General features: G+C 32.3%; 2 protein-coding genes across 2 annotated transcripts; both read left to right on the top strand.

Annotated features, from left to right (window-relative positions):
* Window positions 1–399: 399 nt before the first annotated feature.
* On the top strand, window positions 400–6,597 carry LOC111717732 (uncharacterized). Its single transcript, XM_023493205.1, has 7 exons — window positions 400–760; window positions 3,806–3,914; window positions 4,893–4,991; window positions 5,264–5,323; window positions 5,436–5,478; window positions 5,980–6,018; window positions 6,123–6,597. Exons 1-7 carry the CDS (start codon window positions 412–414, stop codon window positions 6,297–6,299), a joined length of 876 nt encoding a protein of 291 aa, XP_023348973.1. The 5' UTR covers window positions 400–411; the 3' UTR covers window positions 6,300–6,597.
* Window positions 6,598–6,854: 257 nt separating this feature from the next.
* LOC111717730 (uncharacterized) lies at window positions 6,855–8,405 on the top strand. Its single transcript, XM_023493204.1, has 2 exons — window positions 6,855–7,246; window positions 7,330–8,405. The coding sequence occupies exons 1-2, from the start codon at window positions 6,899–6,901 to the stop codon at window positions 7,723–7,725; spliced, it is 744 nt and encodes a 247-aa protein (XP_023348972.1). The 5' UTR covers window positions 6,855–6,898; the 3' UTR covers window positions 7,726–8,405.
* The last annotated feature ends 4,835 nt before the right edge of the window (window positions 8,406–13,240 follow it).

Genomic DNA, 13,240 nt, shown 5'->3' with positions numbered 1-13,240 from the left:
AATAATAATAATAATAATAATAATAATAATAATAATAATAATAATAATAATAATAATAATAATAATAATAATAATAATAATAATAATAATAATAATAATAATAATAATAATAATAATAATAATAATAATAATAATAATAATAATAATAATAATAATAATAATAATAATAATAATAATAATAATAATAATAATAATAATAATAATAATAATAATAATAATAATAATAATAATAATAATAATAATAATAATAATAATAATAATAATAATAATAATAATAATAATAATAAGAATAATAATAATAATAATAATAATAATAATAATAATAATAATAATAATAATAATAATAATAATAATGATAATAATAATAATAATGAAAATGAAATTGTAAAATGAAGGTCTCTGACACCTGATATGAAAAGAAATCGAGGGCGGACTGTTCAACCTCAACCTGAGGACCTCAGTAGCAGGTCACTCAGAGACCGGGGCAGGTCACTTAGAGACCGAGCCAGGTCACTGAAAGAGGACAGGAGGTCACCCCCAGAGGTGAGGAGGTCTATGCGTGAGGGTGAGAGGTACATGAGGTTCAGGAACCAGGGAGAGAAGGAGGAGGAGGAGGAGATGGACGAGGACGGGGGGCAGGATGAGGAGGATCGAGGCCAGGAGGAGGATGAGAGAGGACGGGATGATGAGGAGAGAGGACGGGAGGAGAATTTGATCCATATCCTCGGCAGATTACGAGGACGGAGTCATGATATGCAAGGTAAATATGATTTTCGTATCTCTTCATCTTTGCAACCCAATGTCATAACCTTAATTAGATATTTCAAACTCTAAATTTTGTTAGATCAAATAATATAATTTCACAGGTTTCCACCATAAGGTTTTAAACATATAGGGTTTAGAAAGATTCAATTCCTTTGTAAAACTTTATATGGTTCAATTGATGACATGATGACATGTTGTTTTATGATAAAAAAGATTTTTATTAAACGGACAGACCGGCTATGTAAGGTAGTTAAGCTGAGTATGCAGTGTTGTGGACAAATTCTTTTGAGACATATAAAACGTTTCCACGATGTATAATTACTGAGTTTGATTGCTTAGTCGACGTTCAAAATCATGAATTTGGGTGGGTACGTTTTCCGAAAGATTACTTATTTTTGATGATAAGATTAATTATTATTTTCTCGACCTGTTCCTAAACAACTAATTAGTTTACTGTGGAATTTTGTTTACATTGTATATCGTAGTTATTTAATAATTTAAAAAAACAATTTTGAAAACGTATCCACCCAAAAGTACGATTTTGTGCTCAAACTCATGATTTACATTTGTCTCAAATGAATCTTAAAGAATTTGTCCAATATTTGTCCGTAAATAAGGGTTAAGAATAAATGCCTTAACATATTTTACCAGGCTTTTAGAGCGCTTCGCTCCCACTTTTCTAGTAACAATTTTAGATTTTAACTCTTACTTAGCAAGACGCCATTTTTCCGATAAATACAAATTTTCTAGGATTTTTCTGTTGAAAGATTCAGCCGTTATAAATATAAGAAGATGTCACTTTCTACATATCAAGAAATTATTATTTTTGATAGGACACACTGTATGGTATATGCTGAGTGAAAGTAAAGATAAATGAGGGGAAAGATTCAAATTTCAACATTTGAAAGTTTGTGGGTGACATTCAATACCTCTGTCCCCACTTCCTTAGAGCTTGAAACAGCAAAATAAGCCGTATTCAAGCATTCATTGTATACTTGCAAACTACATAGTGTAGCATGCAAGCATTCATTGCATACTTGCATACTGCATAGTGTAGCATGCAGCGCATTCATTGTATACTTGCAGTAATTGCATGTAATTGTACAAGTCTATTGTTTCCTTGTATACTTGTAGTAATTGCGTGTAACTGTACAAGTCTATTGGTTTCCTTCTATACTTGTAGTAATTGCGTGTACCTGTATACAAGTCTATTGTTTTCTTGTATACTTGCAGTAATTGCATGTAATTGTACAAGTCTATTGTTTCCTTGTATACTTGTAGTAATTGCGTGTAACTGTACAAGTCTATTGTTTCCTTGTACACATGTAGTATTTGCGTGTAACTGTACAAGTCTATTGTTTCCTTGTATTGTTGTAGTAATTGCATGTAATTGTACAAGTCTATTGGTTTCCTTGTATACTTGTAGTAATTGCGTGTAACTGTACACTGTACATTTAATATTCGCGTCAATGCAAACTAAAGTATTAAGCAAGTAAGATTGTTAACTTATATGTTTTTATCATAACTCCTCTTATTGAAAAGCTATTGAGAAAAACAAATTTCTAATATGTAACCAAATATATTTGCTTTTCCTACACTTGCGAGTAAAATCAGAACTAGAGGAGCAACGGAGTCACAAAGCTGTGACAGTAATGTCAACTGAATTTGACCTTATCCTCCTGGTTGGTTTACAGTGTATTGGAATATGTTTTGGATTTTTCATGCAAAAAGGCGTTTTATTATTTTACAGACCTACAAAGAAACATTAGATAAATAAACAAACAAACAAAAAGTAGACAAATCAATTGGATATAAGGATGGATAGGTGGATAGAAAGGCAGAAAGTAAAAAAACACAGACAGATTTAAATGTAGTTAATTAGATAAAAAAATGTAAAGATAATTTATAAATATATACTTTGCTTGTCTGTCAGTTTTTCTTTTTGTATCCAGTAAACGTCAAAACTGTTTTACCGATCGGGCCCAAATTTTGTGTGAACCCAGGAAAGGTTTATGGATGCTTAAAATTACAAAAAAGTGTGTCCAAAAGTTTTTGATTTAAAAATTTTAAAAATTGGCGAAAAAATATTAGTAAATCCACGAACAGATAGAGCCACAATTAAAAGTTGAAATAGAAGATGGGCGCGAAGCGCCTAAAAGCCTAGTTAGAAAGATTAAAGTTTAATGAAAAGGAAACAGATACTTACACTGTATTACCAGATAATTATAAATGTTTGTTTGAATATGCTTGTGTTTGAGTGTTTGTCAGTGTTGGTGTGTGTTTGTAAGTGTTGTGTGTGTTTGTGTGTGCGGGGAATTTTGTAACATGAAACTTGGCTCTGTTTGTGTCCAGTAATATAACACCAGAACCTTTAAACTAACTATTCAACTATCTATCTATCTTTAAACTAACTATTCAACTATCTATCTTTAAACAAACTATTCAACTATATATCTACCTTTAAACTAACTATTCAACTATCTATCTATCTTTAAACAAACTATTCAACTATATATCTACCTTTAAACTAACTATTCAACTATATATCTATCTTTTACTAACTATTTCGCGCTTCTTTGTTTGTAATAAATAAAAAAAAAATCCCCAAATTTTCCTCTTAATGAAGAAAAGCTGATTATCTCTAAATATAAATTAACAATCTCTGTTTGTCTGTGTGTATATCCGATCAGAACTCTGGAACCCCTTGACTAATATGCCTCAAAGGAATTGATTCTTTGCAACAAACTCTCATTTTCTAATCCAAATATCATTGCAACCCAATGTCGAAGACCTTAGATATTTCAAACTATGAATTTTGTTGGATCAAATAATCTTAGTTTGAGATATCAAAAGATTACATCAGGTTGCAAAGATATAGGGATTAGAAAATTTGAGAATGTGGCAAAGACTCAATTCTTTTGGCATGGGGAACTCAGTAATAGCTTGGTTTGATTTAATCTTAAGTTGAGTAGGACAAATTAAATTCCAGGCAAAGCTGGATACACAGTTTTATAATATTTTGATATTTTATTCTGTGAAGGAGCCTGTGATTGGTGTTTCCGTGTCTCCACCCCCCAGTTCTCTTTACCAGTATCAGATGGAGAAGAGTTAAAACTATTCTGCTCAGAATCATGTTTCTCACATTATAGGTAACTAGTAACGAGGGGAGGAAGGCCAGCCACAACAATTTCTAGTCCGAGTCACATTCTCCTCATTTTCTCGTCCGAGCCACCTCGAAATCCTCGTCCTTCGAATATTATCTTTTTAAAGTGTTAAATTCTCCAAGATAAAACAATCTTTTTAGAATTGGGTCACGTTAGAACATGAACAAAATATTAAATTTTTGTAAATCGAAAAATACTTTCAATAGAATTTAAATTTTTGAGTGCAATGGTCGGGAAAAATATTCATCGTTTTTACGCGCATTTTCAGATAATCTAGGAGTAGAATGACGCAAATAATTCCAAGTTTACAGAACTTTGATCTTTTTTGTTAATTATAGCGAAAACTGCAGAATTTTTCCGGGCGGTTCCATGGGGGAAATTATAGGGAGAGGTATGCCAAATATTTTTCTATTCATTTTGTATCTTGCAGGTTAGCTTATTACGGAGGCAGAAGAGATTTAAGTTTTCAGTTTGACATCATTCTCATGGCTTTAAAGATTTCAACGTGATATAATCATTGCAATACTTTAGTCTATCCATATTTTATGCCCTAGCGTGGCCTGATTTTTAAAAGATAGCTTTATCTTCAAGAATTAGAAACTTAAAAGCACATAATAAGCGAAGGACGAGGATTTTGAGGTGGCTCGGACGAGAAAATGAGAATAATGTGGCTCGGACGAGAAATTGTTGTGGCTGGCCTTCCTCCCCTCAGTAACGTCATAAAGGCATTGTCCACGTGAAGGTACAAGTCATGCCCGATAGGGTAGGGGGGGTACTTGAAATTACGTAAAAAATCTAACTTGTTGTTGCTTTAACATACAGAGAGACGTAAAGTTACTTTACGTCTCATGGGACAATTAAGGTAATGTAATGACCCTCTCAGCGAGTTTTCTTGAAAAATTTCACACATTTTCCTTTTTAAACCCCTGATTGCTGTTCTAACTACCCTCTCTTCCTGTTCAGGAGAGCAGTGTTTAAGGTGGGGCGAGCAGGAGCTGGAAATGTCTGTGATAATTGTAAACAAGTTCGCCAGGATACCCTAGTTGTTCAAGATAATACAAGGTACAGGAACAAAATAATAAAATATATCTTATCAAATTTTATTGTGCGCAAGATCAATGCTAGAGGTCACAGGGTCGTATCATTAGTGTCGTCATCATCATTTCTTTCCTTTTCTATAGTTTGCAGTCACCTCCCCTTCTTAGTATGCCCCTGTTAAACAGACCCTCAAGCATATTGACAAGTATATCTTTTGTGCTAAAAAGATTCAAAGATTTAAACATCACTAATTATAATTTCAAAAAGCTATTTTAAAATTCTAATTTTCTATTTAGAAAAATGTATTTTTGCAGTACAACTTGTTTAAATTTGTACAGAGAAGGTATTTCATCCAGGTATTCCTTGTTTTTATTATTATTATTATTATTAATATTAATATTGTTATCATTATTATTATTATTATTATTATTATTATTATTATTATCATTCTTTCATTATTATTATTAGTTCTGAGAATCTGGAAAGAGCAACAGAACGGCCTACAGTTAAGGTTAGAAATTTCGAAAAGGATTTAAGTGATGTCTTTAAGTTTTCAAATCATGGAAAGGTCCGGGGGGGGGGGGCATTAAACATTTGTTTCTAATTTTACAACACTTTTTATTTAAAAATTTCAATCCAGAGTAAACTCATCGTCGGGAGAATTTTTTACATAGACTCACAGAGCTTGATAAAGGAATTGAGTTTTTGTCACAAACTCTGATTTTCTAAGCCCTATATCTTTGAAATTCAAAGTCAGAGACCATAGATATTTCAAACTATGAATTATTTTTGTTCAAATAATAATAGTTTGAAATATCAAAGGTTAACACCTTCAGTTTGCAAAGATATAGCCATTTGAAAATCAGAATTTGTGGCTAAAACGTAGTTTCTTTGAGCCAACGCCGGTTGAAATTCTAAGAAATAACTATTTCGATATTTTAATATTATTATATAACATGAATGCATTTTTATAAAATTGTTGAATGTTAAAACCTAATTTAAAATTGTTTAGGTAAAGCCAGATCATATATTGAAAAAGCCAGAGCTAAAGGTAGAGGCTTCTTAACAAAAGATAAATGTTTTTGAAAGCATTAAATCAAAAAACAGTATAACTAATGTGCATTAATAATTGTTTCAACTTAAACTTTATTTTAGAACAGAGAAATAGAAAATAGAAGATATAAATGCATCGGCGGTAACGTAAACGGAATCAGGAAAACAGCGGTAAGAGACAGACAACAGCGACGGGTACCCGCCGATCAAAGACTTGGTGTAGTTCCTCACATTCAATTGGCAGGATCAAATAGGCCTCAGGTATTCTTCAATAATTAATTTTATAATCAATTTTGCATTTTTTAATTTTTCATTCAGTTTTTTTATTTTCATTATTGGGGTGGCTTAGCCCTTATAGCTTCCAACGCTTGCATACGCCCCTCATTGTATTTGTTTACTTTTCTGTATTTTCAATTTTCTGTATTTTCAATTTTCTGTTCCGCATTTTTCAATAATTTCCTATAATTTGTGTGATAACAATATTTCAGCATAAAAAGCAAGTTTAAAGGAACCTGAGCTGAAAACTTTAGAATGGGATATCCTTGATCCCGATCGGTTAATTAATCTGGAGATTAATATCAAGAGGAAAACAAGCAATATTTAATCTGGATATTTAAAAAAGAGGAGATCAAGCGTTCATCTCGATATCCACCATTCAAAAGTTTCCAGCTCTGACTTTTTTATTTTACATTTTAAAATTTTATAAATAATATTCATGAGTTATATTTTTAAGTGTGTATTGTGTATCTACTTAAATTTTATAAAATATTGTTAATTATGTATGCCAAAAAAATAAACTTATTATTATTTTTATCATTATTATTATTATTCTGTTACCTAAACCCTCCCTTCCTTCCACTCGTCCCTCTTCTACTACCATGGGGCCCCCACCACCACCACCACCACCTATTAGGAGATCTCCAGAACAGATCAATCCTTTTCCTTTCAGTTTTAACCTTCCCTATCCATTACTGCTTCCTATCCCTATTCCTATTCCTATCCCTATCCCTGTACCAATGAGCTTCTTCTTTAACACGGAGACAAGGGTGAAAGAAGAACCCCTCGTGGAGCCAAACTGCACCGGGAGTGGACGGAAACGGAAAAACTCTGATATCCCGGAAAAGGAAACTAAACCGGAAACACGTGGAACTGAGGTTGAAAACAAAATGGCAAGAGTTACCCAGATAAAAAGTGAAAATGTAGAGAGCAATGGAGATATTTTTCAAGTAAGATTTTTATTCATAAATTAACAAAAAAAATAAAACGCTTCATATTGCACCATGTTGCATTTTTATTTATATATTTTTAGTTTCCAGACAGATCTGAGCAACTCAGATACACGTCACCCTCTCCAGACCAACTCAGATATATTGCACCTTCTCCAGACCAATCCAAAGACAGCAAGCAACAGCTAACATACACACTAAAACAACCACCTCCAATTGTCGTGAAGAAAACAGTTCTACAAAAGTCCGCAAGCAGTGTTTTCGCGGTCAAATCTCAGCCTCAAATTACCGCTTTGGAAAAACGAACGGCGGGTCAACCTCAGCTGGTATCCGCCGTTTCTGATAAAGCGGCGGTTACAGCAAGTGAACCACAGCTGTCACCTCCTGATAAACTTACAACAACAACAACATCCCCTCAGTTGATGACAGCTGAAGATCTGGAGAGACGTAAACGACGGGCTCTGATAATGGATAGATAGATAGAAACTAAATAGATAGATGGATAATAGAGTGTAGATGGATAATAGAGTGTAGATGGATAATGAAGAGGACGGATAGTGGTTAAAAAGAAGGATAATGAATAATGGATAGATAGATGGATGATGGAGTAAGGATGGATAAAGTATAGGACGGATAATGGAGAAATGATAATGAAAAGATGAGACGACTAAAACAGTTGACAACATCTTAAGAATTAAACAAGGAAAAAACAATCATCACATTTTAAATAAATTGTGCGGCTTGATGTGTTGCATAAAGCAAAGTTCAAACTTTGCTAGATTATTTATAATCTAAACTTGGAGTGCCTTCTTTTTTATCCAAATCAGATATATTTTATCTTCCATAAAATTCTTCTCTAATAACACTACAAAAATGCAAAATAAATATGTTTGCCAAGTTGATAATGATTTTTTCTATTGATGATTAAAAATGTGTGAATCCATATGTAATCGGCATAATAAGATTTTGTAATATTTTTGTACATGGCGTACAGAAAATGTTCCTTTTGTATCTTCTAGTCATAATATCTGTGAAAACAAAAAAGAAAAAAAATTTACAACCAACATTTCTAACCTTTAAGATTCAAGATTAAGTACAGGGAGACCCAATAAACATAAGATTTTAATAGACAATGTTTATGAGACTACCTAGTGTACAACANGCAAATTGAGTTTTTAACAAATATATATATTTAGAAAAAATATTTGTATGCTTTAAGTTCAAAATTCTAAGTAAAAAATGTAGACATGATTGTGAAATACATATTTATCTTTGAATAAAAGAGTGAGAAGCGAGGAAAGTTTTGTTGCATTTTTAAATTTATGCTTATAATATATATAATTATTATATATACATGAATAAAAAAGATCCATTAAAGAATGGAGTACATTTAAGTAACGTTTAACTGTTAGCTGTGTTTTTCAATAATTATATGATCTGAGCTGAAAACTTTAGAATGAGATATCCATTAATCCCAATTACTTATTCTGAGTATCCACATGGATACACTATTGATTTTCTTCTTAAGCCGTTTTTTCTAGGATATAGTAGAGAAAAATTAAAAAGCGTTTTTTTAATTTAGAGAGTCCCTCCCATTTCTGTATATAATCTTAAATGGCGCGCAAAATTTATCGACTTCATATATGCGACTCTGATTGGTTGAATTTTTTACACTTTTCAGGATACACGTAATTAAGTTAGTCTCGATTGTAAGAAAAATAGAGGATCAAGCATTAATCTCAATATCCACAATTCTAAAGTTTTCAGCTCTGAGCTGAAAACTTTAAATTGGATACCCATAGCTTTAATCCATCGCTTAATTATATGAATATCCAATGTGGTCACTTTTAATTTCCTCAAATCCGCTATTTTTCTTTCAAATTAAGATTAAATTAATCCTGAAACTAAGATAAAGAGAAGATTAAGCATCGATCTCGATATATCCAAATAATAAAGTTTTCAGCTCAGATGAAGAATGCATTGGATTTGGATCTATTTCATTTAAATTTTGGGAATATTTTATGATCTTTAATGGATACATCTCTCAATTGGTCAGACCGATGGATTATTTACCAATAGTATGCGCTATATTACAGGTAAGTTGTCTTAAAATTTCCAAAATAGTCTTCAATAAATGATTTGGTTATGTTTATTTGTAGGTATTGTGAAAATATTAGGTATAAAATCATCTACATAATAAAGCTTTACATATAATTATTCTCAGTGGCGTACGAGGGGGGGCTGCGCCCACATCCCCCCTCTACGCGTGCCCCCCCCTGAGAGGCTGAGGGGGGACACACATGGGGGAGGCTCTTTTAATATTACATCTGCTTGCATTTCCCTTCCTCAGGCCAGGCACAGTGGCGTACCTAGGGGGGGGGGGCAGTAGCAAATTGTGTCCCCCTCTAAACAAAAGCCCTCGTACGCCCCTGATTATTCTCAACTTATTAAGTTTTCATTTTTATAAAACTGTAACAACATGATAACTTGATCAAAATTATACAATTTATTAACTGACAGCAAGTAATAAAGAATTCATATATAGGTAAAAATCTTTTTTTTAAACATTAATTAGCTAGCTTGCCGGACCAAATTGGCTTAAATTTTGTCAGAGAACCCATAGCAAACCAAAATCGAATATTTTAAAATCCCATTTTTTCAAAATTATAAATAATTTTTTTCAAAGTGTTTCTGAAATCCAACGGGCAACGCCGGACACTTCAGCTAATTTCTAATTAATTAATTATTATTAGTTAATTATTTTTATCTACCATCGCATAGCTAAAAGTAACAATATGGAGACAAGTTAAAACGAAAGACAGATTTCTATGAACTCATGGGTTATAAGTTATACTTCAGCTTGCAGGTGTGGTTTGAAAAATTTAATTAAAAAACTGAATATTACCATGTTTGTACATTCTTTTGCATCCTTTTTCATGCTTTTTTCCTTTTCTAAAAATAATTTTAGACTATAAATGTTTTGTAAATGTATCTATTCATATACAGTGAAACCCTTAATAACGAATACATCGGAAGAATTTATCAAATGTCGTCAGAACAATTTTTCAATGAGTTTTATACTATATTACGTAAATTTCAGTATTTGCGAAAATAAATAAAATAGCCATGAATATGCGGGAAAAGTTTTTAAAGAGTTCCATACAATCATTTAAATAAAAAACACAATATATCTGCAACATTCCATTATCAGAAAGTGAAGAATACGACATTTGATGAATTCTTTCGATGTATTCGTTATTAAGGGTTTCACTGTATTATTTCTAGCTTTTAACTCAATCACAGCATAATATCTATTTTGAACACAGTTTTATGATGTACAAGTATCATAATTCCTTCAGTTATAAAGGAAATATTATATTAAGAAGCAATTTTCTTGCTCTATCGCAAATACAAATTATCTTCTCAAACATTGAGAAGCAATTTTTTAGTTCTATCGCAAATACAAAATATCTTCTCAAATAGCTGGTAAAAGGACGAGACATGTTTTGAAACAGAAGAAATATCTATCTAAAATTTAATACAGTGAAAATCAGAAAACTGTGGAATAGGAAAACGACATTATAAAGCAATACTTGAAGGGTATTTAATGTTACAAGGCAAATAGTTTTACTAGGAACTTGCTAAATCACTTATTGAGTGAAATGGGTCTGTTCTGTTTACACAGTTCACATTTACAGCAACTTATGTAATTATGTTCATTTGACTATATAAAGTCATAAAATATACATATTCAGTAGCTAATCGAAGTCTTCATATTCCAGAGTTTTCTGGTTATTACTGCATATAATATACATATTCAGTAGCTAAGCGAAGTCTTCATATTCCAGAGTTTTCTGGTTTTAACTGTGAAGTGTGTAATAAGTTAAAAATCAGTTGTTAGTCCAAAGATTCATAAATCCTAACACTCTCTGAGGTTTTGAGGTAAACAAAATTATCCTTCGTCGCGCTTCTGCTGCATGCACAAATGATCTTTTATAAAAAGTAATTGTGTGAATTTAATTGAGAAAGGTTTCTGAAAAAATGTGAGCATTCTTATAATCAAAGGCATAGTTGAGGATATCCTGGGGGGTATATTAAAATAATCCCCCCTAGACAATTGTGTATATTAAACTAACTGAAGGGCCCGGCGTTGCCAGTGGAAAAAATGATAATTTAATATAAAAAGTAATCACAAAAATAAAAAAATTAGAGATAAAAAAATTCGAATTTTTTTGCCTTTGCCAACCTCAGGCTACCCCATGAGTGTCCACAAAAAATTCAGTTTATTCGGTCCAGCCGTTTGGCTTTCTCCTTTCTTTTAGTCACCAATCACATTAAGAGTATATATTTATTTAATCTGTAAACAATTGGAATTATCATTAAGCATATACATATGTATTTCTATTAATTGAGAAAAAATATGTTACTTTAACTTTATCTATATATATACACTTTGCTTGTCTGTCTGTTTGTTTGTTTGTAAATTGTTTCGAATGTCAAAACGGCTAAACCGATCGGGCCAAAATTTTATGTGGGACCTCACATGGCCCCAGGAAAGGTTGTAGATGCTCAAAATTACAAAGATTTGTGTCCAAATGTTTTTGATTTTTGTAAAGATTTTAGAATTCGCGAAAAAGTACTATTAGATCCGCGAACTTTTTTTGTAATTATTATACATATATAAGATCTCATAGATAGACTTTTTGACTTTTAGACTTTAAACTTGTTGTTTATGAACCCCCCCTTCTTTTGAAAAGCTTTATAATTGAGATAAAATATTCAAGTTCGAGAATTACACCGGTACGAAGTGGCAACATTTTTTTAGTTACCCTTTGTGGGGCAAAATCAAACCATTTTAATTGAGGGGGAAAACTCATCTTTCACATGCACCCCGCACCTATACATTTTAGTTTTGCTCTTGAATCCCATGGGTCCCATGGGAGCAGTAGGCCTGGGATCTGTGTTACTTTGATTAAGTTTATTGATAAAAATAATGTGCAAATTGCCAACAAAATAAATTTTTTTTTTACTTTTTTGGTAAACATGGAGATCAATTAAGTTTCTAGAAGCTGAAACTTATCCCCAAACCGAAGCGTATTCAGGGGGGGGGCTATGGGGGCTAATCCCCCCCGGACCAGTGAAATCTATTGATTTCAGGGGTTTTTCAGGCCCCAACGGCTGCTGAGCCGGGTCCGTCCTAGTATAAGATAAAAAATTTACGCCCCCCCTGGACAAATTCCTGAATACGCCCCTGCTTCAGGATACTACATACATATATTATGACAACATATAAAAACATACTTTTTCTTTTTTAAACACCCTTTTTCCAGAAGCCAAATACAAAAAATTCTTTGGCAGAAAAAATCTCCCATTCTTAAGATTCTAAACTCAGATCTTTTATCTATCATAATTTGCAATCATCATTTTTAATTGTGCATACTTTCATGAATTAAATAAATGTTGGTCCTATCCAAGCTAATCCAAGGGAACTCCAATGATCTTCAAGCCTGTTAGGCAACTTGAAAACCTGCTTAGGTGTCAACTTGCTTTAAAACTCTTAACCTTTACTAGTCCTCTATAAAAACTATTATAGTTAGACAAGATTTTGTAATGTGAACTATTTAACTAACCCTCCCTACTATATATTCCTGAGCTAACCCTCCCTAATATATATCCATGAGCTAACCCTCCCTACTATTTATTCCTGAACTAACCCTCCCTACTATAGGTGTCAACTTGCTAACCCTCCCTACTATATCTTCTATCTCCCACTATATATTCCTGAGCTAACCCTCCATACTAAATATTCATGAGCTAGCCCTCCATACTAAATATTCCTGAGCTAACCCTCCATACTAAATATTCATGAGCTAGCCCTCCCCACTGTATATCTATACATGAGCTAACCCTCCCTACTGTATATCTATCCCTAAGCTAACCCTCCCTACTGTAATTTATCTCTGAGCTAACCCTCTCTACTGAATATCTATCTCT

Source organism: Eurytemora carolleeae, unplaced genomic scaffold, assembly GCF_000591075.1.
Source record: "Eurytemora carolleeae unplaced genomic scaffold, Eaff_2.0 scaffold2009, whole genome shotgun sequence".
NCBI lineage: Eukaryota > Metazoa > Arthropoda > Copepoda > Calanoida > Temoridae > Eurytemora > Eurytemora carolleeae.
This window is presented reverse-complemented; position numbering and strand designations above follow the sequence as displayed.